At 51.4% G+C, this 26,896-nt stretch overlaps 2 protein-coding genes across 2 annotated transcripts in view; one reads left to right on the top strand and one right to left on the bottom strand.

The window, feature by feature from the left end:
• The first annotated feature begins 5,719 nt into the window (after positions 1-5,719).
• SSTR5 (somatostatin receptor 5) lies at positions 5,720-16,279 on the top strand. Its single transcript, XM_017734041.1, has 2 exons — positions 5,720-6,193; positions 12,962-16,279. The coding sequence occupies exon 2, from the start codon at positions 13,020-13,022 to the stop codon at positions 14,130-14,132; it is 1,113 nt and encodes a 370-aa protein (XP_017589530.1). The 5' UTR covers positions 5,720-6,193; positions 12,962-13,019; the 3' UTR covers positions 14,133-16,279.
• A 6,673-nt stretch (positions 16,280-22,952) lies between these two features.
• C1QTNF8 (C1q and tumor necrosis factor related protein 8) overlaps positions 22,953-26,896 on the bottom strand; it is a 9,161-nt gene continuing 5,217 nt past the window's right edge. The window contains exons 2-3 of the mRNA XM_008633606.2: positions 25,848-26,076; positions 22,953-24,956 (exon numbers count right to left, since the gene is read on the bottom strand). Of these exons, the coding sequence (XP_008631828.1) occupies positions 24,409-24,956; positions 25,848-26,064 (765 nt within the window). The 5' untranslated portion in view covers positions 26,065-26,076 and the 3' untranslated portion in view covers positions 22,953-24,408. The remainder of the gene's footprint in view (positions 24,957-25,847; positions 26,077-26,896) is intronic.

Raw genomic sequence — 26,896 nt, 5'->3', positions numbered from 1 at the left:
TCTTTTCTCCTCGGGAATTGCGGGTGCTGATTTTTGGGGATATTTTCAATTTGCAGAGGGAATCTCTGAGAAATGCTGGAAAGATAACAACGGCCGGCTCTTCTCAAAATCCCTCAGGATGTCATTTCTGGAACTAAAAAACCCCCAAATGAACCAAAACCACTTGTGGGTTTATCTGTAAGGACCCAAACCACTTGGAATTGGAATGATGGGAATATCAGCCTCCTCCTAATGACCCCCTCTGGAATGCACTCGGGAAAGATCTGCTGGAAGGAATCAATCCAGGAGCAAAACCCTCTCCTGCTTCTTCCCAGAGCCCAATCAGGGAGATTTTTAATGTTTTGGGAACTCTCACAGGACTCTGCTTCCCCCATTCCTGGGAGCAGCCGATTTCCAGGAGCCATCCTTGAAATCCCTCTTGGAAAAGCGGGAAATCAATAAAGATGGAATTCTCCAACCAAATCCACCCCTGAGTACTAAAAATAACATTTTGATGCTTCCTTTTTACCCCACAAAGGGATTTTTACTGCACATTTTGGGATTGGGGCGAGATTTAATTACAGACACATAAAAAGAGACCAAGGCTCAGCCCAGCCTCTGGAATCTTGTGGAATTTGCTCTGTTCCACTGGCAAATCCCAGAGTTTCCCCTCACATGAAGGAGTTTGGGAAGAAATTTTAAGGAAAAAAAGAGTTGGGTTTTTGGGGGATGGATTTGCTTCAGCTGTGGCAGCAAAATCCGGGAATTTCCTCCTCCAAATGGAAATGAAAGCTGGGAAAATCCACCAAAATCCCGTGGGATTTTGGGGACATCAATCCATTTTCCCTAGGCTTTGTTTCCCATCATCAGAGAAAAGAAAGCTTGGCCAAATCCCAGGAATCCCATGGAAATAATCCCATGGAAATCACCCTGCAGCGGCTGCAGGATGGTCAAGTTGGGAAAAACCATGGAAGCTTCTGGAATATTCCTGACTTAAATTCCCCAAAATAAAGCAAAATTAGGACTGGCTTGGTGTAAAACCTGGGAAAAGAGGCAGGAATTCTGCTCATTCTTCCAGCAAATGGTTGATCCTGAAGCTGCGGCTCCAAGATTCTCCTGGCTCTGGAGAAAGCAGGGATCAGCAAGGAGTGGGGGGTGAGGAAAACTCCGGCAATAAATCCTTTGCCACCTGCTGGAATAATCTGCTCAAGCTTGCAAACACCGAGGTATTTAAGGAAAACACCAGAAATTCCCGCCCTGCCTGCGTGGGAATCCTTGGGAAAGCTGGCAGCTCCTTGCTGCCATTTGTGGGGTGGGAATGAAAAAATCCATTTAAAACGGCACCGGAATAAAATTCCCAACCTGTGATTCCTCCAGAAGGTGCTGGGGTGGGAAGAAGGACAGAGGAGAATTCCTGATAGAAATGATGGATCTTTGGTCTGGTGCAGGAGGCTCCGGCCACAAATGAATCCTGTTGGACGATGAGTCCGAATTCCCAGAGGAATTTTGGTCTGTTCCAGGGAAAAGCTCCTTTACTTCTCCAGAGCAGCAGCCAGGGGGGATTTGAACTGATAGGAGCTGGAGGGAAAGTGAAAAAAACCTGATAAGGGTGAGAGATAAGAGAAATCCTTTTCTAGAGGCTCATCCATTCCAAAGTGGATTTAGTTCGTGTTTAAGGCTCGGCTTTGAGCACTCGTTTAAGGCTTGACCTTGAGCTTAACTGATATGAGGCTGGAGGAACAGGAAAATAAATCTGACAAGGGTTGCAGACAAGAGAAATCCTTCTCTAGAACTTCATCCATCCTAAAGTGGAATTAATTCTTGTTTAAGGCTTGGCTTTGAGCACTTGTTTAAAGCTTGAGTTTAACTGATATGAGGCTGGAGGAAAAGTGAAATAAATCTGACAAGGGTTGCAGACAAGAGATAATACTTCTCTAGAGCTTCAGCCATTCTAAAGGGGAATTAATTCTTGCTTCAGGCTCAACTTTTGAGCCTTCATTTAAGGCTTGAGTTTAACTGATATGAGGCTAATACAAGTCTTGTCTTAGGCTCGACTTTTGAGCCCTCGTTTAAGGCTTGAGTTTAACTGATATGAGGCTGGAGGAAAAGGAAAATAAATCTGATAAGGGTTTATTCTCTAGAGCTTCATCCGTCCTAAAGGGGAAATAATTCTTGGTTTAGGCTCGACTTTTGAGCCTTCATTTAAGGCTTGAGTTTAACTGATAGGAGGCTGATACGAGTCTTGTTTAGGGACTGGAGTAGTTAAATCAAGTTCCCTTTTAACCTCAGACCAGGTGAGGAACTGAGGAGCAGAAGATGCTTGGGTTGCTCCCAGTTTTGGAGACGTTGCTCCAAGAACGGATCGGATGCAAAGGATTCGGCGCAGAATTTTCACATCCACCAGAGGAATAAGGTTGGAATTCCAAAGGAACTCCGAGGAATTCCAAACCCAATGGAATCAGTGTTGAAAGGCAGGAAAATCTGCAGAATTTGGCCAGGCTGGGAATCAGCTCCTCGGTGCTTCAGAATCTCCCCGAGGGGGGAAGGAGCAGCTTTATTTTACAAAATGGGAGTTGGAGGCTCTGGAAAAGCGGGAAGCAGTTCCTGGTTAAACAGAGGGTTGGGCTGGAGATTTGTCCAGCCCTCATTCCCACAAAACTCCCTAAAGTGCGGGATGGCCTCGGGAAGGTTCCCATCCCAGCCAGCCACGGCATTTCCAGTCAACCTGAGACTCAATCCCAGCTCCTGAGGGACTCAGTCCTGGCCTTTTTCCTTTTCCTGGAAGTCCCGCCGTTGTTTTCCTTGAAGGATTTTAAACGTTGGGTTTTAACTCGACGAGAAAAAGGAGATGAACGGGATAAGAGCTCTGGGAAAATCATGGATCAGAGTGGAAACCATCACTGGGAATTTCCAAATCCAGCTGAGATTTGGGCTCCGGTGGAGCCCTGAGTTACTCCTGTTGCCATAGAAATAAATGGATCTGTTTGCTGCTGCTCGCTGTTCAGAAATATCCACAGATATCCATCACCACCTCCAGCCATGGCGTTTGGTTCCCAGTTTTTCCTTCTCCCAGGAATTCCAGGTGCAGCAGGAAGTTTTAGTTTTGTTTTCCTTTCATTTTTTTAGCGCTGGGCTGGTGTTTGAGCTCGAGCGCTTTGGGGGCTCGCCGAACACAAGCTCAGCTTGGAACTGGGGGCCAGCAGCTGCTCTCCGTGACATTCCCAGTTTGCAGCCGAAGCTTTTCCTTGTGCCTGCGGAACGTGCCGAGAAAATCGGGAAAATCGGGAATTGCAGCAAGGCTGAGGCAGTTTCGCCTCCCTTTGTTCTGCTCCTTAGGGAGGGAGGAAATCAACGCCTGTCAAAGCCTCTCCAAGGGGCGGGAATTCCAGACCCGTCTGGTGTCAAACTGGGGAATTGCCGGCGGCAAGGGAGCGGAGAGATATTCCCGGTTGGATGGACACTGCCCGGGATTGCTCCCGCTGCGGAGTGCAGGCTGCGCTGAGCTTGGAAGTTTTCTTGGAGGAGGAAGCCAAAAGGTTGGATTGGCCACCTGGAGGGAACCGAGGCTTGGCTGGGAAAGGGAATTGGTTTTCTTTCCTTGACTTCCCACTCAGCTGTTCCCAACAGAGCAAAAACCAGGATGATTAGCGATGGAGCGTTAGGGAAAGGCTGGGAGAGCTGGGAATGTTGAGCCTGGAGAGGAGAAGCTTCAGGGGGACCTCACTCAGTCTCTCTGTTGCTCTGAGGTTTAAAGGGATCTCGATTGTCCCATTCCCGTCCTTAATCAGAGCCAATCCAACCCTAAAGCTTCAATTCCAGCATTTCCAGCCAATTCCAGCCGGACTTGGATCCAAATCTCTCCCAGAGATGGTTCCACACCCCTGATTCCTCCTCACCAGCTCCTTAATGCCCATCTCCCCTGGGAAAAGCTGCTGCCATGAGTTCCCCAGGAGTGCTTCCTTCTAAAAATACGGATCCCAGCTCATCCCTGCTGCCTCAGCTGCGTTTTGCCGAGGTAGATTCCCAAAGGCAGGAGGAGCTTCCCGAGCTCGTGTCCCCGCAGCTCCCCCGTGTCACACGCACACACGCAGGGAGTTAAACTGGGTTCGTGCCAGGACGCGTGGCGGCTTTTCCCCATCCGTCAGCATTCCCGGGGAAAAAAACCCATCCAGGGATCATGCCGGGACATGGAATTGCTGTGTGTGGCAGAATAAGGAGGCTCCTAACCGAATTAGGGGACTTGGAAGGGGTTTGCGCATGGATCGCGGAATCCTGGGATGGGGCAGGTCGGAAGGGAGCACAGGGGGTTCCATCTGCTCCAGCGGGGTCATCCCAGCGTGGGATGACATCCTGGAATTGTGGGATATCCCCAAGGAGGGAGACTCCACCCCCTCCGTGGGTTCTGTTCAGGGCTGGGCACTGCCCAGGGAAGTTCTTCCCCCTGTTCAGGTGGAACTCCCTGGGATCCCATTGTCCTTCTTGGCCCCAAGGACGCACACAAAGAGCAGAACCAAACAAAATCCCTCATTTCGAGGCTTTTATCTCCATCCCAGCTCTCCTTCCTGTCTGCAACGTCAACATAAAAAATGTCCCAAGCGCACGGATGATAAAATATTCCATCCAGCGAAGGGAGAGACACAGAAAAATGAGAAATAAAAGGAACTGTCCCACCCCTGTTGTGTGCTGTCCCCACAGACGTCCCCCTGTGCCACCGAGGGTCTCGGTGCCACCGCCGGGTGCCAGGAGCATTTCCCCTCCCGTGTTTATCCCGAGGTCTCTGGAGCTGCTCTTTGCTCTCTGCCCGGAGGCGTCGGGCACTGAGAGCAGGATAACAGGTAATGCTCTCCAAGGCTTTGTGCAGGATAACAGGGAATGCTCTCCAAGGCTTTGTGTTCCCTCCGTTCAGCCCCGACACGGCGCTGTTGACTCGAGCGCGTAGAGAATTAAAGCAGCCTTCGGAGCTGTTGAAAATCCCGCCTCTCTCCCAGCACAGATCCCGATAAAACTCCTGGTTTTCCAGAGCGTTTGTTTACAGGAAAAGCGCTGTTTTCTTCGGGACAACTTAGGCACCGCCATGGTTATCCAGCAATTTTTTCCTAGCACAGGACGCTAATAAATCCCCCCAAAAAATAAGGGTAATTCCTTAAATGAGCCCCACTTGGCTTCAAGTTGCCATTCCCAGCGGGACCATTGCTCGGGAATAAATTGTGGGCATCTTCTGGGCGTGTTGGCAGAGCAGGTGATCCGAACCTCCTCTCCTGTGCTGTTTATCATGCCCAACTCTATTTTTATCGGCTGACTCTACCCATTGTCATGGCGAGAGCAGGCTGGAGTCTCGCTCGCGTTTAGCAACCCATGCCCATAAATACATCAGCAGATTGAATTCCAGGCTGACATGCCAGCAGCAGCTCTGCCTCGCTGGTTTTTTTCCGCCCTGCGTTCACACGTCTGACTCAAATTGAAAAGCCTCGACAGAGGATTAAGATCATATCCACTATTACCAGCGCCACGCTCTGTGCATGCTGATGAGGAGGGGCTGCCGCGGGGAGCCCTGAGCTGCTCTGAGCCCCCCGCTCTGCCCAGAAATGGGGGAGAAAAGCACTTCGAGTGGCGCTGGGATTGATGTTTGAATATGTCACAGCACAGGGAGGGTGCGAGGAGGAGGGGGCAGAACTCTGCCTCGCTTTTATCCCACTTGTTGCATTGCAAAATACTCAGAATCCCAAATATTTCAGCCCCTTCCCACCCAGCAGCATCCCAGGGAGTTAGGGAGGGAATGAATCCGAGTTCTCCTCGCAGCCGGGATTTTCAGCCCTGCATCCTTCCACCAGGGAGCGATTTTAGGGCCTGACTCGGAGCTAGCTGGAGGAAAACCTCTCCACATGGGATCCCGTTCTCCAGGGAGAGGCGGGATGCGACCTTGGCACTCGGGCTCCCCTTCTGCTCGGGGACAGGGGCGTGAAATTCAAGCCCCGGAGGTGTCAGAGACCTCCCGCTGCCCCCGAAGGAGCCCGCGGGCTCGGGTGCGGCGTTTGGGGGGTCGGGAGGGTCCGCGGGAGGCTTTGAAAGGACTTCACGGGGCTGGACCGGAGCTGGAGCAGGGGGGAAATGTGGCTCTTCCCCCTCCGGCCCCTCCCGGGAGCGGAGCGCGGACCCCGCTCCTGGCGGGGCTCAACCCCCGGGCCGGGCAGCGCTGCGGGAGCGGCACAGCCGGGTAAGGGCAGCCCGGAGCCGGGGAGGGGGAATGGGATGGGGGAACAGGGATGGGAAGGGGACAGAGGCATGGGGAGACGGGCAGCGACGTGGGGAGCGGGACACAGGGATAGGGAGTGGGGTATAGAGCTGGAGAGGGGGACACAGGCATGGGAAGGGGGAACAGGGATCGGGAGTGGGGCAGAGGCATGAGGAGAGGGGCAGAGGCATGAGGAGAGGGGCAGAGACGTGGGAAGAGGGCAGCGGAGTCATCGGTCCCGCTTGTGGACACCCCGAATTTGCCCTTCTGAGGGAGGTTTCGGTGCTGGGAAAAGGAGTGACGCCGTCCCGGTGTGGGGGTGGCGAGGGGGGACCCTCTGGGCAGTGAGGTGACCCCTCCTGGCTAGAGGGATGGCGAGGAGGGACGGTCTGGGCAGTAAAGTGACCAATCCTGGTGTGGGAGTGCCCGGGAGGGTCCCTCTGGGCAGCGGGGTGACCCCTCCTGGCTGGGGGGTGCCCGGGAGGGACCCCCGGCCGGGGGGACGATGCTGCGTTTGAGGCAGGAGCAGCCTGAGCGCGGCGACGGAGCTCGAAAGGGACGCGAGAGGCACCGGCGGGACGGACCTGCGGGCACAGCCCGGGGGCCGCTGCCACCCTGGGGATGTGACAGAGCCCTGGATGTGCCCAGCCGGGTGGGAAAGGGCACAGGGAGCCCGGAGGGATCAGAGCTCCGCGCTGGATGCCCCTCTGGGATAACACACGGCAGGGAATGCAGGGATGGGATGTGCTCCAGGGGGGTCAGCGAGCAGAGGATGCCGAGGTCAAGGTGACATCCTGGGGATCAGGGTGGATCTGGGCTGGGCTGGGAGCAGCTCTGGCAGCTTCCTGCAGCTCCCTGCAGCTCCCAGCGCCGGGCACAGCCTGTTCCCTGTTCCCCGGGCCCAGAGCCTGGCGCGGCGGGGAAAGAACGACCTGGCTCGGGTGGTTTGGGCTCAACGAGAGACTTTTTGTGGTTCTGGGGAGGAGGAGACCTCCGGGGTAAACCCCACAGCCGCTTCCAGGGTGCTGGGACCAGCCTGGGAGCGCTGTGTGAGAAATCGCAGCTCCTGGGGACGCTGTCACCAGGGCTTCGTGGCTGCAGTGGAGCTGCTCTGCTGGAGAGGGATGGATCCAAGCCGGAGAGCCCAAACCTTGGAATTTTCCCCTCGAGGCTCCTCTTCTGGAGCTGCTGCACTTCTTGGAGCGAGAGGAGCTGCTCCTGAGCTCCTTCCCAATGTGGGGCTCTCCCTGAGCCGGAGGGAGCCGGGAGTGTTCCCGCTCTCCCTCAGCCTGGGAGCAGCCACAGCCGGAATTAGCGCTCCTCCTCTGCTCTGGCACATCCCTGAAATCACGGGATGTCCCTGGATTGCACAGGGGAAGGTCGGGAAAGAAACCTTCGGGGAAAACCCGCTGGGTTTGGGGATGTGCTGGGGCTGGAGCCGGTTTTGGGAGCTCCAGCCCAGCCCCGCTGCCCGGTGGGAGCGCAGAGATGGAGCTCCACAGCTTCCTCTGCCTGGAGCTGCTTAAATCCGGGAGCAAACCCATCTTAAATCCGGGAGCAAACCCAGCTCAAATCCGGGAGCAAACCCAGCTCAAATCCGGGAGCAAAACCAGCTTAAATCCGGGACCAAACCCACCTTAAATCTGGGAGCAAATCCAGTTTAAACCTGGGACCAAACCCCGCAGCGTTTGCTTTGCACGAGTGTTTGTGTGGCAGGAGCAGCTCAGCCCGAGTGAGTAATCCCTGAGCACAACAGAGCCTGAAACGTGTTTGGAGAGGAAAAAAAAGGATTCAGCAGATATTTGGCCAAAGAAAATACGATTTCTCAAGATTTTTTTAGGGGTAAAAGTGGGAAGAAGTTGTTGCACTTGGAATTCAGGTGATCAGCGCTCAGTCCCAATTCAGGGAGTCGGAACAGAGGAACAATTTAATGTGACAAAGTTTTGTTTTCAGCAAAGAAAAATCCATAATTGGGATTTTCGGGGTGCCAAACGCCCCCTGAGAAGCAGCAAAGGCAGACTTGAACAAGGAGAAAGCTCCTTTTGGGGAGAACCTGAGCTGATTCCTTCGGTTTTTCTAACTCCAGGTGGTGGGATAGGGTTGGGAATGGGAAAACCGAGGTGTCCGTGTTGTGTGGGAGCTGCTGGAGTGGTAAAGAACATTTTGTAGCTCAGGAGTTGCAGCAGCTCTCAGGGTGATGCTGCATTTCCCTGCTGCTCCCACCGAGCTTTCCCTGGATTTTTATGTTATTCCAGAGCTGCTCGGCCAGGTCTCCCCAACTTCCACACCACCACTCTCCCTCCTCTCCCTCTCCTGCCTGCTCCAGCCACACAAATCCAAGGAATGAGGCCCCACGGGCCCTCTGGGAAGCAGCAGCTGATGGACACTCGGCTCCAAAAGGGAAAATTTACTAAAAACCCAGGAATTTATTGCAGGCAAATCCACGGGATGGGAAAACCCCACGAAGTTCTACCGTGGGGAGACAATTCCTGGAGAGTTCTCCCGCTGCTTTTCCTCCCGAGACTGTTTGAAAAGCCTGGGGTGTGTTATCCCTAATTATCCTGCGCCGGGAAGCAGCGATCTGCCATCCTGGTGCTGTAATTCCAGTCCCAGCAATTATCGTGGATGCTGCAGGAGAGAGGGATGACAATTCCAGAGGCAAACAGGCAGCGGGATCCAACCTGGCCTCAGGAAATCAGGTTTCCTCCGGCAATTCCTGCCCTGCTCTCACGCAATCCTCTCCCTGGAATTATTTGTCCTTTCCTGCCGCGACCAGAGGCAGGAAAAATTTCAGCCTTGATCTGTCTGGGCATTTTTAATTTCAAATTAAAGGTTTTAATTCCAATTTTAAACGTTTGTTTTTCCTCAGGTTGGGATGATTTTTCAGTTCCTGTTAATCGCTGGGTTTTTTCCCTCAGGTTTATTTAGGACTTCTCACAAATGTTAAATTCTGACACCATAACACCTCCGCTATTTATTCCCGAATTTTTTTGGGGGAGGCAGGCACAGAGTTACGTTCAGCTGCTGTGGATGCTGATTTTTTCCAGGATGCTGCTCTGTTAAAACTTGGAATTCTGTCAGGGATTATTCCAGTTTCAAGCAGAAAGCCCAGAATTTATGGACAATCCCAGGGCGGGGGCTCGGAGATCAAAGGGGGAAAAAAGCTGGATGAGAGGAAAATCCCCTGGAGGTGCGTCCTTGATGAATCCCTTAGTTAAGAACACCAAACAAAGGTCTGAGGGATCAATCAGCGCGTTTTAATTACCTTTAATTATTACCTTTAATCACCCTTTGTGGAGGTTCGGGGTCGTTCGCTGCTGTGGTGACAAAAGGAGCTGAGGCCAAATCGAGCTGGTGAGGGACGAATTGTCACCTGGATAGGGGGAAAAATTCCCTGTGCTCGTCCAAGGCAGCCAGGAAAACATGGATTTGCAGCTGGTCAGGGGTTTTTTGTTGTTTCCTGGACAAATCCCAGAATCCTGGTGGCTGCAGGGCAAAGGCTGAGGGAAGAAAACATGGAATGGGGATCTGGGCTCGGTTTGCAGATCTGGGGGACTTTAGGGCATCAAATCCTGGGAATGGGGAACGTTGAGATGGTGTAAATTCTTTCCTGGTGCTGAAACCGGCAGGGAAGAGACAGGAGCCATCATCAGAGAGCCACAGGAAATGGATTTCCCCTCAGGAAATGCACTGGGACATCCCTGGAATTGTCCACATCCAGGTTGGATGGGGTTTGGAGCACCCCGGAATCGGGGAAGGTGTCCCTGCCCATGGATCAGCTTTGAGGTCCCTTCCAACCCAAACCATTCTGGGATTCTGGGATTCCCTTCTCAATCTGCTCGGTATGACAGGGAATATTGTACAGTTCATCCCATGGGACAAAAATCCTGAGGGGAAAGGTGAATATTCCCACAAACCCAAGGGAAGAGCCCCAAAATCCGAGGGGACAAAGTGTCCCTGACTCCAGGGAAAGTCTGGCACAGCTGCTGCTGCTGAAGGAGCCTGGAAGTTCCTCTCCATGGAAAACACACCCAAGTCCTTCATGAAAAACCTCTGGAATGCCAATGGATGGCTGGGAGAGCCCGAGGCCCTTTGGAAACAGGGATTTGGGGCTGGAGGATTTCTCCAGGGGGAGAAGAAATTGGAAGTATCCAAAGAAAAGAGCTCCTCTTCCCAAGGCCGGAACTCTGAAGGCGGTGGAAGGAACAGGACTGAAGTCATTGTGTAATTCCCACAGCACCTGAATCCAAGGAAATGTGGGAAAAGGCACCTTGGCGAAGGTGTCCTTTCCCATTTTTAAGAGGATGAGCCACACATGACTGCCCCTCCTGACCTTCCCTGCTGAGTTCCAGCCCTGCTCCTTTCCATGTGCTCCAATTTTTTGCAGGCTCAGAAGGAAAATTGGGTTTTTGGGCCCAGCCTGGATGTGACGAGTTTGTCCAGGCTGCTCGTGGGGAGAAGAACATTCCCAATCCCAGCAGCATCCCGGATACGAGTTCATAAACACTGACTGCCCCATCCCATGTATTTTTCCTTCCTGTTCTTCCCTCCAATGATCCCAGCTGGGGCACAGCAGGAAAATGGGAACTTCCAGAGCCCTCCCAGCCGGGAATGAGGCGCTGCTTTGCCTTCTCCCAGATTTCTCCCATAAATTACCTGAGGATTTTCAAATGAGTGGCAGAGCAGGATATAAAATTCCAATTCTTATCCAGAACTGGAGTTTTCCTTTGGTATTTTATCCAAGCACTGACCCACTCCTGTGTAATTTAAAAGGAGCATGGTCTTGGCTGAGCAGAGGGATTTTGGGATTTGCAAGGATGCTTCCTTAGCTGCAACACCTCAACCCCAAATAAAACAACAGCGTTTTCAGCTCCTCCTGCCCCATCCTCATCCCCGTCTCCCAGTATCTGCTGGAGCTCCGGCAGCTCCCTCTGCTCTCCCTGCCATCCCTGCATTCCCGATTTCCCATCTCTGCCCAGCCACGTGAGACACCTACTCCCCATCTGCACATTCCCACGGCACATTTGTGATTCCTCCCGGGAGCTGCCGGGACTCCTCCTCTCCCCCAGGTTTTCTCACCCCAGGAGAAAGCCCAGCCACCAACGAAGGTGGCTTTGGATTGCTGCTGGAGACAAGGAGTTTTTCCAGCACCGTGGGCTGGCTGTTTGTGATTCCACATCCAAACCCCCGGATTATTACGGGAATCTGATCGTCAGGTGATGGGAGTGAAAATTCCTGAGCATTTCTTCCACCTTCATTGGGGTTTGTTGTGGGACTTGATGGAGACCTTGCTGCTTGAAATCTCCCCTTTTTCAGAGGTGATGTTTCCAAGTTCCTCCAGGAAAATGCTTGATAAACACCTCCTTTGAACCACACTCCGACAAAAATATGGAAAAAGATTCCTGGGAATCAAGCACGCCACAGGAAAGGGGTGTTGCAAATTCTCCACCTCTTTCAGAATGGTTGTTCGAATTTATTCCAGCTCCAGATCTGTTCAGGTCTCTGGGAGCTGCCCACTGCAGCTTGGATTTCCTGCAGGAAAAATGGATTTTTGGGATAAAAAACAGTTTGGGGTGAGGGGAGAAGATGCAGGAACACAAAAAATAGTCTTGAGAGATACAAAAAAAAAGGAGTTTATTCCTTCCCATGTCTGTGCAAACATCCTGACCCCTGGGGGAGTGACTTCACCCATGCTCCTTTCCATCTTGGAATTTTTTCCAAGGGTTTTCCATTGTTCTGGAGGGTTTTATTTCCTCACCTATTCACTGATGTTCCCTGAGGTTCTCCATTGGTTGTGCCAGGCAGCCTAAAAAGTGGGATTTAAATCCAGGTCTGCCACTCATTTTAACATCCTGAGTTGTGTCAAATCTCAGAATATTCATGGGGAAATTCCAGGAGAAGCCAAAGCAGTGCCTCATTCCCGGCCAGGAGGGGTTTGGAAGATCCCATTTTCCTGCTGTGCCCCAGCTGGGATCATTGAAGGAAAGAGCAGGAAGTAAAAGTGGGTTTATGGAAAAGGGAGACCTGGGAATCAGCACAGTGGACATTCCTGGAAAAACCAGGAATTGTCTTTGGCTCTGATTCCAAAAGCACCTGGAGTTTGGATGGAGCGAGGTGGGATTGAGTCACCCTGGAGTCCCCCAGGTCCCCATGACCAAGCGACAGCAGAGCTGCCCCAAACTGGGATTTAAAGAGCTCAGTACTGAGGGAAGGCACTGCTCTGATCCGGGTGTGCTGCTCAGAGTCCTCCAAAACGATATTCCAACAATTTCTGTATCGGATTTTAGATGGAAAATCAGGGGCCTTCTGGATTTCGTGGAATCCCAGAATGGTTTGGGTTGGAAGGGACCTTAAAGCCCATTCCATTCCAACCCCAACACCTTTCCCTATCCCAGGTTGCTCCAAGCCCTGTCCAGCCTGGCCTTGGGCATTCCCAGGGATGGGGCAGCCACAGCTGCTCTGGGAATTCCAGTTCAGAGCCTCTCCAACCTCAGGGGAAAAATCCTTCACAGTTGCAGCCAGCCCTGGATCCTGTCACGATCAAACAGAGCCCGGGATGTGCTGGGATGAGCACTGGGATTCTCCCATTGTGCAATTCCTTTACTTGGGAATTGATCCCATCCCTCTCCCTGGCTGAATAATTCCAACCCAAATGCTGAACAGGAGAGAAAATGGAAATGATTGTAAAAATCCGCTTTGAATTCCATCTTCCTTTCTCTCTTTTCCTTCCTTTTTCAATTTTCATTCTAGGAACAAGATGCCCGTGAAGTTTAATCTCTCCTAAGAGGAAAACCACCGAGAAAAAATTATGGATCCTTTGTACTTCTCCAGTACGTTTAGCATGGAAGCTGCTGCCGGCGAGGTGAACTCCTCCCTGCTGCCCAACGTGACGGAGAACGGGACAACCCCGGAGCAGCCCCCGTTCCAATATATCCACAAGGTGCTCATTCCCATCTGTTACCTGCTGGTGTGCGCCGTGGGGCTGAGCGGGAACGCCCTGGTCATCTACGTGGTGCTGCGCCACGCCAAGATGAAAACGGTCACCAACATCTACATCCTGAACCTGGCCGTGGCCGACGTGCTCTTCATGCTGGGCCTGCCCTTCCTGGCCACCCAAAACGCCATCTCCTACTGGCCCTTCGGCTCCTTCCTCTGCCGCCTGGTGATGACCGTGGACGGCATCAACCAGTTCACCAGCATCTTCTGCCTGACGGTGATGAGCATGGATCGCTACCTGGCCGTGGTGCACCCCATCAAGTCCACCAAGTGGAGACGCCCCAGGGTGGCCAAGCTCATCAGTGCCACCGTCTGGACCTTTTCCTTCTTGGTGGTTCTCCCAGTGATCATCTTCTCGGACGTGCAGGAGGACTTCCAGACGTGCAACATGAACTGGCCAGAGCCGGTCAACGTCTGGTCGGCGGCGTTCATCATCTACACCTCGGTGCTGGGCTTCTTTGGCCCTTTGCTGGTCATCTGCCTGTGCTACCTGCTGATCGTGGTCAAGGTCAAGTCCTCGGGGATCCGTGTGGGCTCCACGCGGCGCCGCAGGTCGGAGCGGAAGGTCACCAGGATGGTGGTGATCATCGTGGTGGTCTTCGTGTTCTGCTGGCTCCCGTTCTACACCATGAACATCGTCAACCTGATCCTCATCCTGCCCGCCGACCCCGTCCTGGAGGGGCTCTACTTCTTCATGGTGGTGCTGTCCTACGCCAACAGCTGCGCCAACCCCATCCTCTACGGCTTCCTCTCCGACAACTTCAAGCAGAGTTTCCAGAAGGTTCTCTGCCTCCGGAAGGGCGACGGAGCAGAGGATGGCGACCCCGTGGAGCACAGGCAGGAGAACAGCAGCCGCCTGCAGGAGTCCATGCTGACCCAGAGGAACGCGGAGTTCAACGGGCACATGCAGACCAGCAAGGTCTGAGGGCACGGCCTGGCACTGCAGAGTCCCGCTGGAGGACTTGGGGACTTCAAGGAGAGCTCTATTTGTGGCAAAGGGAAAATGAGGAGCCCCACAAGCTCCAAGAAATGTACACAGAGGGCTCTTCCCTGCTTTTCCCAGCTGGAAGTGCCAAGCTCTTGTGGTGTCCTGCTGGATCAGATGTTTGTGACCACTTTGGGTCCTCTAGGGAACGATTTTCAGGCTTTGCACCCCTCTAGTGATGCAAACCAATGCTAAGCCAGCTCTAACTCCCTTGTTAAGCTGGGTTTAAGGCTGCTTTGCACAGCTGGGATCAGCTCTGAGCAGCAAACAGCTCAGCTGGGATCTCTGGGATTCTTCAAGGGGATTTCTTAAAGGAAAATGAGATTTCTTCAGAGTTTCATGCAAAAACGCCCCGGCACTGCACTGGAAATGGGTTCTGATGTGCTGGGTGGTGCCTTGGCTGTGTTTCCCTGTCCTTAACCCATTGCAGGGAGCCAGAGCAGGCAGGAATCCTGCAAACACAGCCAGAAAGGATTGAAGGAAACAAGATTAGGAAAACATTTCGGAAAGGAATCGACGTGCCCATAACATTGCCACCTTCCCACCCCCTAAACTGCGGTGTAACCCCGCTGGTACGACGTCCGTGGGGATGATTACGGGCTCCTGGGGAGGTCTGGTGCCCATTCCTTGGTTCTGAGTGTAAGTCTGGACTCAAAACTGTATTTCCAGAACTTAAACTCGGCTCAAGCCCCTCCTGACCGGTGCAGTTGCCAGGGCGGTGTTTGGGCCTCGATCCTGGAGGTTTTTTCCAACTTTAATGGTTCTGTCATTCCGTTTATTCCGCTGGATGTGCCACTCACATTCCAAAACCCAGGAACTCCCAGGATACACCGACACACGAGCACAGGATGTATCCTGGGTTGGACCACGCGTAATTTACTCCCAGGTTTCTCCCAGTAGCAGGCGGTGCCCGCCTGCTCTCCACCACATTCCGAATCCCAGCACAGCCAGATTTAAATGATTAATTAATACAATATCCATTATTCCTGGAATTATCCGGCTCTTCCAGGCATAAATCAACCTCTGATCCGTTCCCGAATAATTGGGGCAGCCTTTCTGTCACCTCTGCCCTCTCCAGTCGATTTTCCAGAGGTTCTTTCCCATGGACAGAATTAGAAAATCCCATTTTAGCTCCCAGCTCCTTTTGGTAGTGGCTGGAAAAATTCATATTCCCACACAGGGAGGTGCCCACGGTGCCCTGCAGAGCACAGGGATGCAGAATTCCAGCTGCTGGATTTTTCTGATCCTCTGGAGCAGCTGAGCTCTAAAGACAGGGAAAATTAATGGAGAACGGAAAATTAATGAGGAAGATTAGTGGAAAATTAATGGAAAATTAAAGAGGAAAGCTGGAGTTGGATTTGATGATCCCTGTGAGTCCCTTCCCACTCAGGATATTCCATGATTTTTCAGCCTGAGGTGTTTTGGATTCACAGGGACCTGCTGTTACTTCATCCCAAAAATCAAAGCCCCTTCCCAGAGGACCTCACACCTTTGGAAATTCAACAACACATGGAGACAAATAAACCCCAAACCCAAAGACAACCAAAAACTTCCTCAGGAAAAACACACCCCAAAAAATTGGAAAACACTCACAAAATCCGGTGAAAATTGGAATAAGTGAAGTATCAATGATTTCTGAGTAATCCCAAATTTGCCTTCCAGGGAAAAATTAAGATTCCTTTCAAACCTATCCAAGGGGGAGCTAAAGAGGAAAAGCTCCTGAGTTTTTAGGCCACATTAATTTGGGGCAGTGCCAGGAGACTCCACCAAGCCCTGCTAAATTGGGGATGCTCTGTTCCCCTTTCCGGGATTTTAGGACCTGCTGGAAAGAAAATCCAACCGATTTTATGGCAAGGTCCTTTAGAAACACGGAATTGTGCTGATGAGGGAGATTTTAGCTCAGCCCGGGAGAGATTTGTGCACAGAGGAATTTCTCTGTGCTTTTCCCAGTCAGGACTGGGATAATTTGTGTTGTGTGGAATTTCCATGGATCATCCAGCCTGGTTTTAGCCTGGTCCTACGGAGAATTTGCCTTCGCTTCCCTCTGTTCAACCATTCCGGACAAATTAAACATTGAATGAACCAAACTCTGTTTTATTAATATTTTCTGAGTCCTAAAAAGTCTTTTTTCCCCCAATTTCTTCTACTGGGAACTCTGAGGTCATGGAAAGCCTGCTCAGCAGAACTGTCCCCTGGGAGATGCAGAGGGATCAGCCCCCCAGGAATATCCCTGGAATCCTGGATTTACTCCCACCTCCAGACTGAACCAAGTGGAGCAAACCAGTGCTGATTCCAGGGTCAAATCCAGTTTCCAGTCCATTTCCAGCCAATCCCACATTTTTTCCATCACCTGTTGGATGCTGTGCCCACGAGTGATGATCAGAAGGACTCGAGGGATGCTGGAAAGCAAAAATCCATCTCCTGATCCATCTTTCTGCCCTGATTTCCAAGGAAATTGCTCTTGCTGAAGCACTGGAAATGAACTCCTTGCAAGCAACAATGGCCCCAGTAAGCAGAAAAGCACCAAAATCTTGGAATTTCTGCCTAATTCTCTTGACTCACAGCAGGACTTGGCTCCTGGTAATTTTCCATAAGAAAGCCCTTTGGAATTGAGTGCAGCACATCCCCAGGAGACTGGGAAAAGCTTTCCCATGAAATGGATTTGTTTTCCAATTCCCAACGAATCCAACCTAATTTTATTTACTGGGCAAACAGCAGCAGCCACGCTCCAGGGGATGAAAAAATGGTGGATTTTAGATGGAATTCTGATGTGGCAAACACATTCCATTTAATGCAATGCATTCCCATCAAAACTGGGGAATTCCTGAGGAGGGGAGGACTCCAAACAGGCCTGGATTCTCTGGGATGAGGAGCTGGGCTTGGTTTGGGGACCTCCAGATCTGGGTGCAGTTCCTCATTTGAACTTTTCCGGTTGGTTTGGTGTAAGCTGGGCTCTGATTCCCTCAGTTTTCCACCTAAAATGATCCCTCCTGGGAGCTGCAGAACGGGAAATGGCTGGAAAGCTCAAGGCTGGGGCAGGAACACCTTGGGAAGGAAAAGGATTTTAATAAAAGCATGGATTTATGGGAAGGAGTAAAACCCTGGCATTTCTCGGGCAGAGCAAAGAGCATTTGTCCCCTCCTTCCGTGGAATTTCATCAAATCCATGGAATTAACCGAGGGAAGTTTGCTCTGGAGGGAACAGACCCCAGAAAAGAGGTGGATAAACCTGGGCTTTGTTTCCCACACACCCCACACCGACCCCACCTCTCTTCCCTCACTACCCCTGGGTCAGGATTGGGATCCCAATTCCCAGAAACCAGATATTCCAGCCAGCCCCTCCAACATTCCCATCGATAATGCTGCAATCCATCAGATTTAAGGGGCAAATTTAGGAAAACTCTCAATGCTTCAATTCCCAGGAAAATTCTCTTTCCAGGCAACAGCCCCCTGGGGAATTCGGTGCCACGGGAATGCTGCTTTGGAGGAGCTCTTTTCCCAGCCTAGGGAATTTTTTCCTGGGAGCAGCTCCTGCAGATCATCTCTCCCAGTGCCACACAGCCTTTGCTCCACAGGATTCCCTCCCCATCCCAAAAAATCCTTCCTCAGGCCCGAGCTGTGCCTTTGGAAGCTCCACTGGCTTTTCCTTGTATCCCAAACGCCGCTCCTGGGTTTTTCCTGGCAGCTTGGCAGTGGAATTCTGAGGAGCCAGCTGAGCTGACAGCATCCCTGCACACATTCCATCAAAACATGTCATCCTTCCACAAAGACTGACAAATTCCCGGGAAAATCTGTCCTCCCAGCCAGCCCTTCCCGGGAAGCTCCAGACAGCAGCGACACTCCCCAGATCCATGGGGTTTTTCACACATTCCAACCCCAATCCCTCAGCCCCAGGGATTGAGTGACATTTTTAATACCTCGACAGACAATCCTTCCGAATTCCAGCTTATTCAGCTTTTCCTTTGATTCATCCAAGGATTCCAAACGTTGGCTCTGCTCTGCCGAAGAAAAAACCACCCACGGGAAGATCATGGAATGTTTGCCCGGTGCCCACCTGACCTTCGGGAGGTGGAAAAATCAATTGGATAAAATAAAAAATAAATAAAATAATCAATTTTTGGTTTTCTGGTTAAAGCTCCAGCTATGAATATTCAATGAGATCCATGGAATAAAGGGAATTCCAACTGCTGGATACCAAAGGGCTTTGCTGAAAGATGTGTGGAAAAATCCACCGAGCAACCTTTGGGATACAGGAGCAACTTCCTTCAGGGATTCACTTTTTATTCCATGAAAACCAGGGTTTAACTGAGGGGCGAAAGGCATGGATTCAGTTTGAAAAGTGGCATTAGGAGAGAGCAATTCCAAAGGGCAGATTCCAGGTGGGTATGTCCAAGGTATCGGGATCCATGCGCTTCACTGGGCACTTCCTGGGTTTCAGCAGGGTCACCTGGAATCCTCTGGCTTTGGGATCTCTCCTGGCTGCCCTCCGAGGGAGGGAAAACCCAGGAATGTGCCTGAACTGCGGAATTTATCCTGGGATCCATGGATTGATGTTGGAGTAAGAGCAGGGCAGGGATGGAATTTTTGCAGCTTCCCTCTTTAACTCCCAGTTAAACCCGGCTCTCTGTTCCCTGAGGTTCCAGGGATGGGATTATCCCTGGAATCCAAACATTCCCCGTGACACAAAGTCCCGGCCCAGCCTTGATCCATCAGCAGCATCCTTAAAACCCCCAAATCCCTGCTTCCAGTGTCTCCCCCTGCTCCTTGGAACTGCAGCCAAGGCAGGAGCTGCTGGTTTTATTCCTGTGATTTATTCCCAGCCTCTCGGTCACCTGGAATGCCTCAGCTGCTCGCCTCACCCCGCTCCCGGTTTTCCTGCACCGTTCATTCCCGCCCGTTTGGGTGTTGTTTGGATAACTCCATGGAAATCCAGCGCTGTTGCCATGGGCTGGGCAACGCTCCGGGGTTTCTGTGTTCCCTCTCCCTTTCCCCCTGCAATCCCGTAACACTTAATCCTCCCTATCTGCCCATCATTCCCTGGAAAGTCACGGAAGGTGAATCTGTCTCCGCTGGCTCCCTTCTCCTGAGCCTTTAAGCCCTGGATCCCGTTCCTGACCTCGAGCTGGGAGTTATCCCAAATACTGGATGTATCCTATTCTCTCAGCCTGGGATGAATCTGCTGTGCTTTTTCCAACAGGGGCACTGGAAAAGCAGCAGCCCTTGGAAAAAGTTGGGAATGAACAATCCTGGCCTGCGGGGATGGGAGATAATTCCTTCTGGATTTGACCCTGGATGCAAACACAGCCCAGCCCTGGAAGTGCAGTGACCTGGGAATTATCAGGGAAGAGTTTTCCCTTCATTTTCCACGGTTCACGTCTCCCTCTGCCAGGTGGATTGGGGTTTATAATCCTGGTGCATCCCTCTTGGATGGGAGGGCCGAGAGTGCAGCCACCACTGCTCCAGAGGATCCCTGGTTTATATTCCAGAGGGAGATCTGGGGCCTGTGCTCCCCCTGCTCCAGGGGTGAATCCCGCTGTGGTTTTCTCTGGAGAATCTGGGGGGGAAAAATGGATAAAAACCCCTCCCAAGGCCTCGAGGAATTGATGCTCTCCTGGCTTTTCTCAGCAAAACAAAGAATCATGGAATGGCTTGGATTGGGAGTGACCTTAAAGATCTTCCCATTCCAACCCCTGCCATGGGCAGGGACAAATTCCACTATCCCAGGTTGCTCCAGGCTCTGGCCTTGGACACTTCCAGGGATGGGGCAGCAATCCTGGGCACAATTCCTGCTTCCAGGAGGGACAACAGAGCCAGGGTTCCAAGGGCCAGGCAGCACCGGAGGAGGAACCTGGCTCGGGAGCCGTGGTGACAGCAGCTCCCCCCGGCAGGGGAATTAATTAATTATGCATTCCCAGAATTAATTAGAGCATTGTGTTTGCATCCCTGTCCCGTTTTTCCACAGATCCCAGCCCCATATGCCGGGTGCCAGACAGGGCTGGCAGCCCTGCATCCCACACTTGGAATGATTTTATTTCCTGTCGTGCCTGTGCCTGGCTCCTGACAGGAATCAGAGGCCTTTCCATGGAATTATTTCGTGGCGCTCCATGGTGGTTGGATTTTTCCAGCAAAATTTCAGGGAGGGAAAAGCAGTTCCGTGGATTTCTGACCTTCTAAAAACCTGGAGCTGGGCAGGGTCACGCAGACAGAGCCAGGAAACGGGAATGGAGGGTTCGGCATCCTGGGAATCACGGGATCATTGAGGTCAGAAAAGATCTCTGACATCACTGACTCCATCCCTGTCTTTTCAATCCGGGAGAAATTTGGGATTCTGCTTTAAGAGGGATGAAATCACAGAAAAACAGGGAAAAATGAGCAGGTGGAGGAATTGTTTTGGATTCTTCCTTGCATGGAAACAGGGAGATGATTCCCGTGCGATTCCCTGGGGATTCACAGGCTCTGTGCTGGCTTTTGGATCAGCAAATCCCAAAATCCAGTGGCAATTCCTCACTTTCCTGCACATGGAATTTCACTCCTGAAATGGCCTTTGAGGCAGGAGATTGCAGCATTCCAGCCAGGAGCCAGCAGAGAGAGATTTGCTCCCAGCACGATCCAGGGAGGAAACAATTCCTTGGAGAGTTGGCTTTAATGTGATTTTCCCTGGAAATAGCATTAGGCTGTCATTCCCAATGTCTGGCAGGAATTGTTGGGTTCCCAAATCCTCTGCGGCAGCTTCTGGCTGCAATACGAATGCAGCTGTGGAGGAAACATCCACTGCGTTGGGAATAGGGAAGCAAATCCCTCCTCATCCCAGGGATCCAGCTCATCCTCCCTGTTTGCCCATTCCCAGAGGGAATCAAGCTCTTCCCACATCCCTGCCATGGCCAAATCCAGCCCTTCAAGGACACAAATCCAGAGTTTTCCCCACAGGAAAATCCTGCCCCATCATAATCCCAGGGATTTTTACCGAAGACCTGGGAGAAAACAGGGAATCTCCCAAAATGAAGCAAGGAAAAGGTGCTGAGGGCAGGGAGCACACACGGATTTGGCCTTTCCAGGTGCTGCTGCCTGGATCTTGCCAGGAAAAATAAAACCACTCTGGAAAATCGGGAGGAGAACGAGGAAGCCCCAGGATTTCCAGGAATAGAGCATGGAGCAAGAACAGGGAATGCCCCAAATGCGTCCCACCTCTCATCCTGGGGGAGGACGGAGATTCCCAGCCTGTCCTGCCTTTGGGAATTGCCATTCCCAGCCTGCAGGGAGGGTGTGGAAGCACAACCAGCACAGGCCAAAGTCTCCATGGAGCCTTTTAGCCGGGATTGCTCCCTGGAAAGCTTGGAAGCGCTTTCTGTTTGTTTTCCCACTTTCCCCTCCCATCTCCCGCATTTTCTCCGGCGCTTCCAATCCTTGGGAGCGAATAGATCCTTCCTGGAGTCATTAAATCCCATTGCACTCATCCAAAGGCAATCCATTAGCCTGATTTGTTGCCTGGTTTCCTTATCGGCCTCGATGTTATCTCCCCGTTCCCCGTCGTAAATCCAAAGTTTCCTTATGGAGAGGAAGGAAAGAGTTTGCCCAAGGCACGGGCGCCTGTTGTTCTTCCCGAGAAAAATCCATCCAGAGGGATGAAACCGCACCCAAACAGGCTTTTTATTCCCAAAACAGGCTGGGAGAAGATGGGAATGAGGGCTCAGGGCATTCCCAGGATAGAGGGATCTGAACACCACAAACACAGCAGGGAATTTCCCTAAAATTCATTCAAGTTGGATTTTAGGGGAATTTCCTTCCCAAAAGGGTGGCCAGGCCTGGGAAAGGGATTTCAAATGTGGCAGTGGGAATACTGTGGACATCCAGCTTTCAGATATTCCAATTTTTCCCAAAAACCTCGGCAGGCTGAGACTGCCAGTGTTTTCTGTGCCATTGGGGATAATTTGGATCCTGTGGGATCCTGTGGAAAGGTCGTTGTGCCCCTGGAATTGCTGTGGATTTAACGATTTCCCTGCTCCTGGCACTGGGATGAGTCATGAGGGCTCTGAAATCCGAATGTTTCCCTTGGAGATGTGTTTATTTGGGGATAAAAATGATGGATTTTTGCTGCTTCCCAGGAGAAAGGGACTTCTCCAGAATTCCATGGATTGAGCATGTTCTGGGGATGGCTTTCCCAGCCCAGCTGGAGCAGGGAAGTTTTAATTGGAATTATAGCCAGTGCAGCAAAGGGGAGATGGGAATGAGCCAAAACAGTGGGAAAACTGCTGGATCTGTGAGGAATGAGGAATTCCAAACCACCTCAGCCTGGGAATGCTCCTGCTCCACCACAGAGCTCCTGCCAGCAGCACATCCAGCTGGGAATTCATTTTCCAGCCTAGGGATGGGACAGGGAGGATTTAGAAGCAGAAAAAGGAGGGGAAAAAGGATTTGGAGCTCTCCAATGTGGCTTAGAAAATGGGAATTTCCCGGGGTTCCTTTTCAGGATGCAGGTTGAGGGATGCAGGAACACACTCGGGGTTTCAAGGCTTGGGATCCATTTTCATTGGAATTTTCTACTTCAAAGTCCCTATTTTCAGGGGAATTGGGAGATCTTGAAGATTTGGGATTGATTTAGAGGAGAAGAGTTGGTGTCAGCTTCCTTTTGGGAATCCTTTGGATTAAAGGAACTCAAATTGTCTCCAGAGACTTTTCCAGGTTCAGTGTGGTGCTCCTAGCCAGGGAATGTGGAAAAGCTTATGGAAAAACTTATGGAAAAGAGAGAAACAACTCCAGGAACTCGAAGCAAAATCTTTATTTCAGCTACTTTTCCCAAAGCTGGGGGAGGTGAGGTCCAAGGAAGCATTTTCCTGGAAGAATTTCCCTGGATCCTTTGTACAAATGGCTTAGGAAGCAAACGAGAGACTGGGAGAAAGGGAAAGAAGGAATGGGATAAAATGATAGGGTTTTGCTGCATGCACCACTATCCCATCCATAATTTTTTAGGAAAAAACCCCAAATCCATAAAAATCACTGCTTGAAGAAAAGCTCCTTTTCCTTTCCAGTTTGTCCTTCATTTTCCAGAAATGATGACGCTCCAAGATGGAAATTTCCAGGAAATAAAAAACCCCAAATCCCTAAAAATTTTAAAAAAAATCCTTTTTCTTTCCAGTTTTTCCACCATTTTCCCAAAATGATGGAGCTCCAAAATGGTAATTTCCAGACGGGAACACAGCCTGAAATCCTGGCTTGGCAAACTCCAAATTCCCACCATTTCGTTAAATTGGGAAGCACATTCCCAGCCAGCTTGGATGTTCTTATGGGAAGTTTTTCTCTGGTTGTACTGAGCCCTGTTTCCCTGGAAAAGCTTTCCCAAATCCATGCGCTGTTGTTCCTCTAATTCCACCATTCTGCTGGAATAATGGGATATGCCACAGAATGGAACAGAACCGGAATCTGGGATTCGTTCCTGTGCCAAATCTTGATTTTCACACCAAATCTCCTGCCTGAGAGGAGCCACCCTGGTGCTGCCGGGGGCTGGGGCTCCAATTAGCCAAGATTTTTGCTTAATTAGCACCTGGATAACCGCTCTGCTCCTTAGGGATAATTATATTATCCTCATAAAAATCTAATTATTACAATTCCTTGTCTAAAGCACAGCAAAGAAGTGGAATTTCGGCTTCCAGCTGGGCCAACTCTTCTGGGGTGTTCCTGAGGGGCCACAGAGAGTGTTGGAAAACTTCTGGAATTCTTGAGCAGCTTGGAACAGTCGCCTCCATCCACACACGCATGGAAAACAACACTTCCAGGGATGGAGCCATCCCAAAAGGAATGGGAGACGCAGAGAAAGAAGGGAAATTTCTGCTGTCAATTGGACCAATTGTCCAGGAATGTTCCTGGGAGTCTGTACAGGGAGCTGGGAAGCTTCTGGAATTCTTGTGCAGTGGGAACAGTCCCCTCCATCCACACAGGGGTGGAAAACAACACTTCCAAGGGCTACAGATATTCCAAAGGGGACAGGAGACGCAGAGCAAAGTGAAGTTTTTGCTGCCAACTTGGCAACTCTTCAGGGATGTTCCTGAGGGTCTTTACAGGGAGCTGGGAACCTTCTGGAATTCTTGTGCAGCTTGGATCCACACAGATGTGGAAAAACAACTCTTCCAGGGCTACGCCCATTCCAAAAGGAATTAGAGATGCACTTCTAGAGGGAAGACGCTGCTGGACGGCCCAAAGCTTGCCCTGGAGTTGAGAAGCTCCTACTCCAGGGCGGGTTTGATCAGATGCCCGTTGAAGATGACGTAAACATCGGACTCCTCGCTGTAAATGGCGTTTTCCCGCTCCCTCTTGAACATCCTGATCCAAACCTCCTCCCCTTCCTGCAGATCCAGCATCAGGCTCTGGCTCTGCATGATGCTCCTGTCGCTGGGCTGGGCGTACAGGATGGCCACGGCCTGCTCGTTCCTCATCAGGTGCACGTAGGTCTCCTTGAAATTCCAGGTGTGCACGTTGAGGCTGAAGTAGTAAATCCCTGGAATGTAGCAGAAGAACTTCCCAGAGAACATGTTGAAGTGTTGGTAGAGGTTGACGAATTCCATGTCGAAGGTGACGTGCTGGAAGTAGTCGGAGCTGTGCAGTGGCTTCCGGCGGCCCACGGAGAAGGCGGCAAAGAGCTGCTTGCAGGAGTGGCCTTGGGGGCCGGGCTGGCCCTTCTGCCCCTTCCGGCCACTCAATCCACGTAATCCTCGCTCTCCCACCTTCCCAGCTGCTCCAGGGAATCCCTTCTCTCCCATCTCGCCCTTCTCACCTGGGAAGGTGAAGGAAAAGTGTGTCAAACACGAGCACGGGAAGCACAGATTCCAGGAATATCCTGGAGACAGCCAGCGGAGGAGCTGCTGGAGTGTTGTTTCCCCAAGCTGGGAATACTGGTCAGACATCAGCACCTTCCCAGTAGGATTAACCTGGGAATACTGGTCAGACATCAGCACCTTCCCCATTCCCAGAAGGATTAACCTGGGAATACTGGTCAGACATCAGCACCTTCCCAGTTCCCACAAGGATTAACTTTGGGGTACATTTGGGCACCACCACATTTTGGGCACCCCTTGGCCTTTGTTTGGGTACATTTTGGGCACAACCATGTTTTGGGCACATTTGGGTATGACAACATTTTGGGCACCCCTTGACCTTGTTTTGGGCACCCCTTGATCTTGTTTGGGCACTTTGGGGAATTTTGGGACCCACCATATTTTGCGGACCTGTTAATTTTGTTTTGGGCACATTTGGGTACAACCACATTTGGGCACCCCTTGACCTTGTTTTGGGAACATTTGGGCACGACAACATTTTGGGCACCCCTTGACCTTGTTTTGGGAACATTTGGGCACGAAAACACTCTGGGGACCCCTTAACCTCATTTTGGGCAAATTTGGGCACGGCAGCTTTTTGGGCACCCCTTGGCCTTGTTTTGGGCACTTCGGGGCACATTTGGGCACAGCCATATTTTGGGCACCCCTTGACCTTGTTTTGGCACTTTTGGGCACATTTTGGGCACCCCTTGGCCTTGTTTTGGGCACTTTTGGGCACGGCAACTTTTTGGGCACCCCTTGATGTTGTTTTGGCACATTTTGGGCATCCCTTGCCCTTGTCCTAGGCTGAATTTTGCTGCAGGAAAGGACCGAGGAAGAGCCGCACCCACCTTTGAGGATGGTGATGTCTATGGTGGGCTGGATTTTGGGCACGGAATATTCGGGATCCCCGCTCATCCTGGTGGATCTTTGGGAGATGATGGACACGGGCTGCTCCGAAGGCCCGCAGCACCTCACGCACGACAGGCGCCGCCTGGGCAGCGCCTTCTCCGGCTGGGATGCGGCATTCCCAGCGGAAAGCAGGAGCAGCAGGATCACAACCCTCATCCTCGGGAGCAGCTGGAGCGGGAAAGGGAACACAAACCATTAATGGGATGATCCCAATCAGGGCCACCTGGCGAGTGCTTTCCTTGGGGTTAATTATTAACGGATCCTGGAGTGACACCGGGAGACTCCGGGTGGGACTGATGCCCCTTGGAGCGCCGGGAAAGGCAATCCCTGGCTGGAATTAGCAGCGACAGCTGCCAAGAGACATCAGGTCAACAAAAGAATGGGAAAAAAAAATCCCAAGCCAAACAAAACCTGCTGGGAGCAGAAGCTCCGCTGGACAAGTCGGCTGCTCTTGGAACACCCCCGACGGAAAATTTCAGGGGAAAAGACAAAAGTGTTACTCTGTTGGTTTGTTGGTGCCCCAGCATCCCAAAAAATTCAAAATTCAAGGTAAAATATGGAATTTTATTCAAATGTCGAGCTGGAAACTGATTTTTTTGGGGAGGAAAAGCCTGGAAGAAAACCGAAACAAAAAGAAATCCAAAGTGTTTCTCTCCCAAAAAGTTCTCCTACAGCTGCTTGCTGGTGACTTCTTTCCATGGTTTCTCCATTCCCATCTTCTCCTCTGATCGGAATTCCTGTGTGTATTTTCCAGTTTGATTTTCCAATGTGTGGAATGGAAATCCAAAGAGTTGCACCAAACTAGGACAAAGTGGGATTTGCTTGGCACAAAACCTGGGTTTGTGCTTCCTTTGTTTTATTTTCATCTGCTCCTGGTGAGCTCCAAAGGTTCTGGATATCCAAAGGTTCTGGATACTGGGAGAAATCCAGAGAGAAAATGCCTCAGGTGGGGAAAATGGAGGAATTTTCTCTGATTCCTCACTGACCT

Source organism: Corvus brachyrhynchos, unplaced genomic scaffold, assembly GCF_000691975.1.
Source record: "Corvus brachyrhynchos isolate BGI_N302 unplaced genomic scaffold, ASM69197v1 scaffold5, whole genome shotgun sequence".
Taxonomy (NCBI): domain Eukaryota; kingdom Metazoa; phylum Chordata; class Aves; order Passeriformes; family Corvidae; genus Corvus; species Corvus brachyrhynchos.
The sequence above is the reverse complement of the archived record's forward strand: the minus strand, read 5'-3'. Positions and strand labels throughout refer to the sequence as shown.

Bases quoted from the DNA above. Each gene is read 5' to 3' on its own strand.
- SSTR5 (XM_017734041.1), top strand. From the start codon at position 13,020: ATGGATCCTTTGTACTTCTCCAGTACGTTTAGCATGGAAGCTGCTGCC.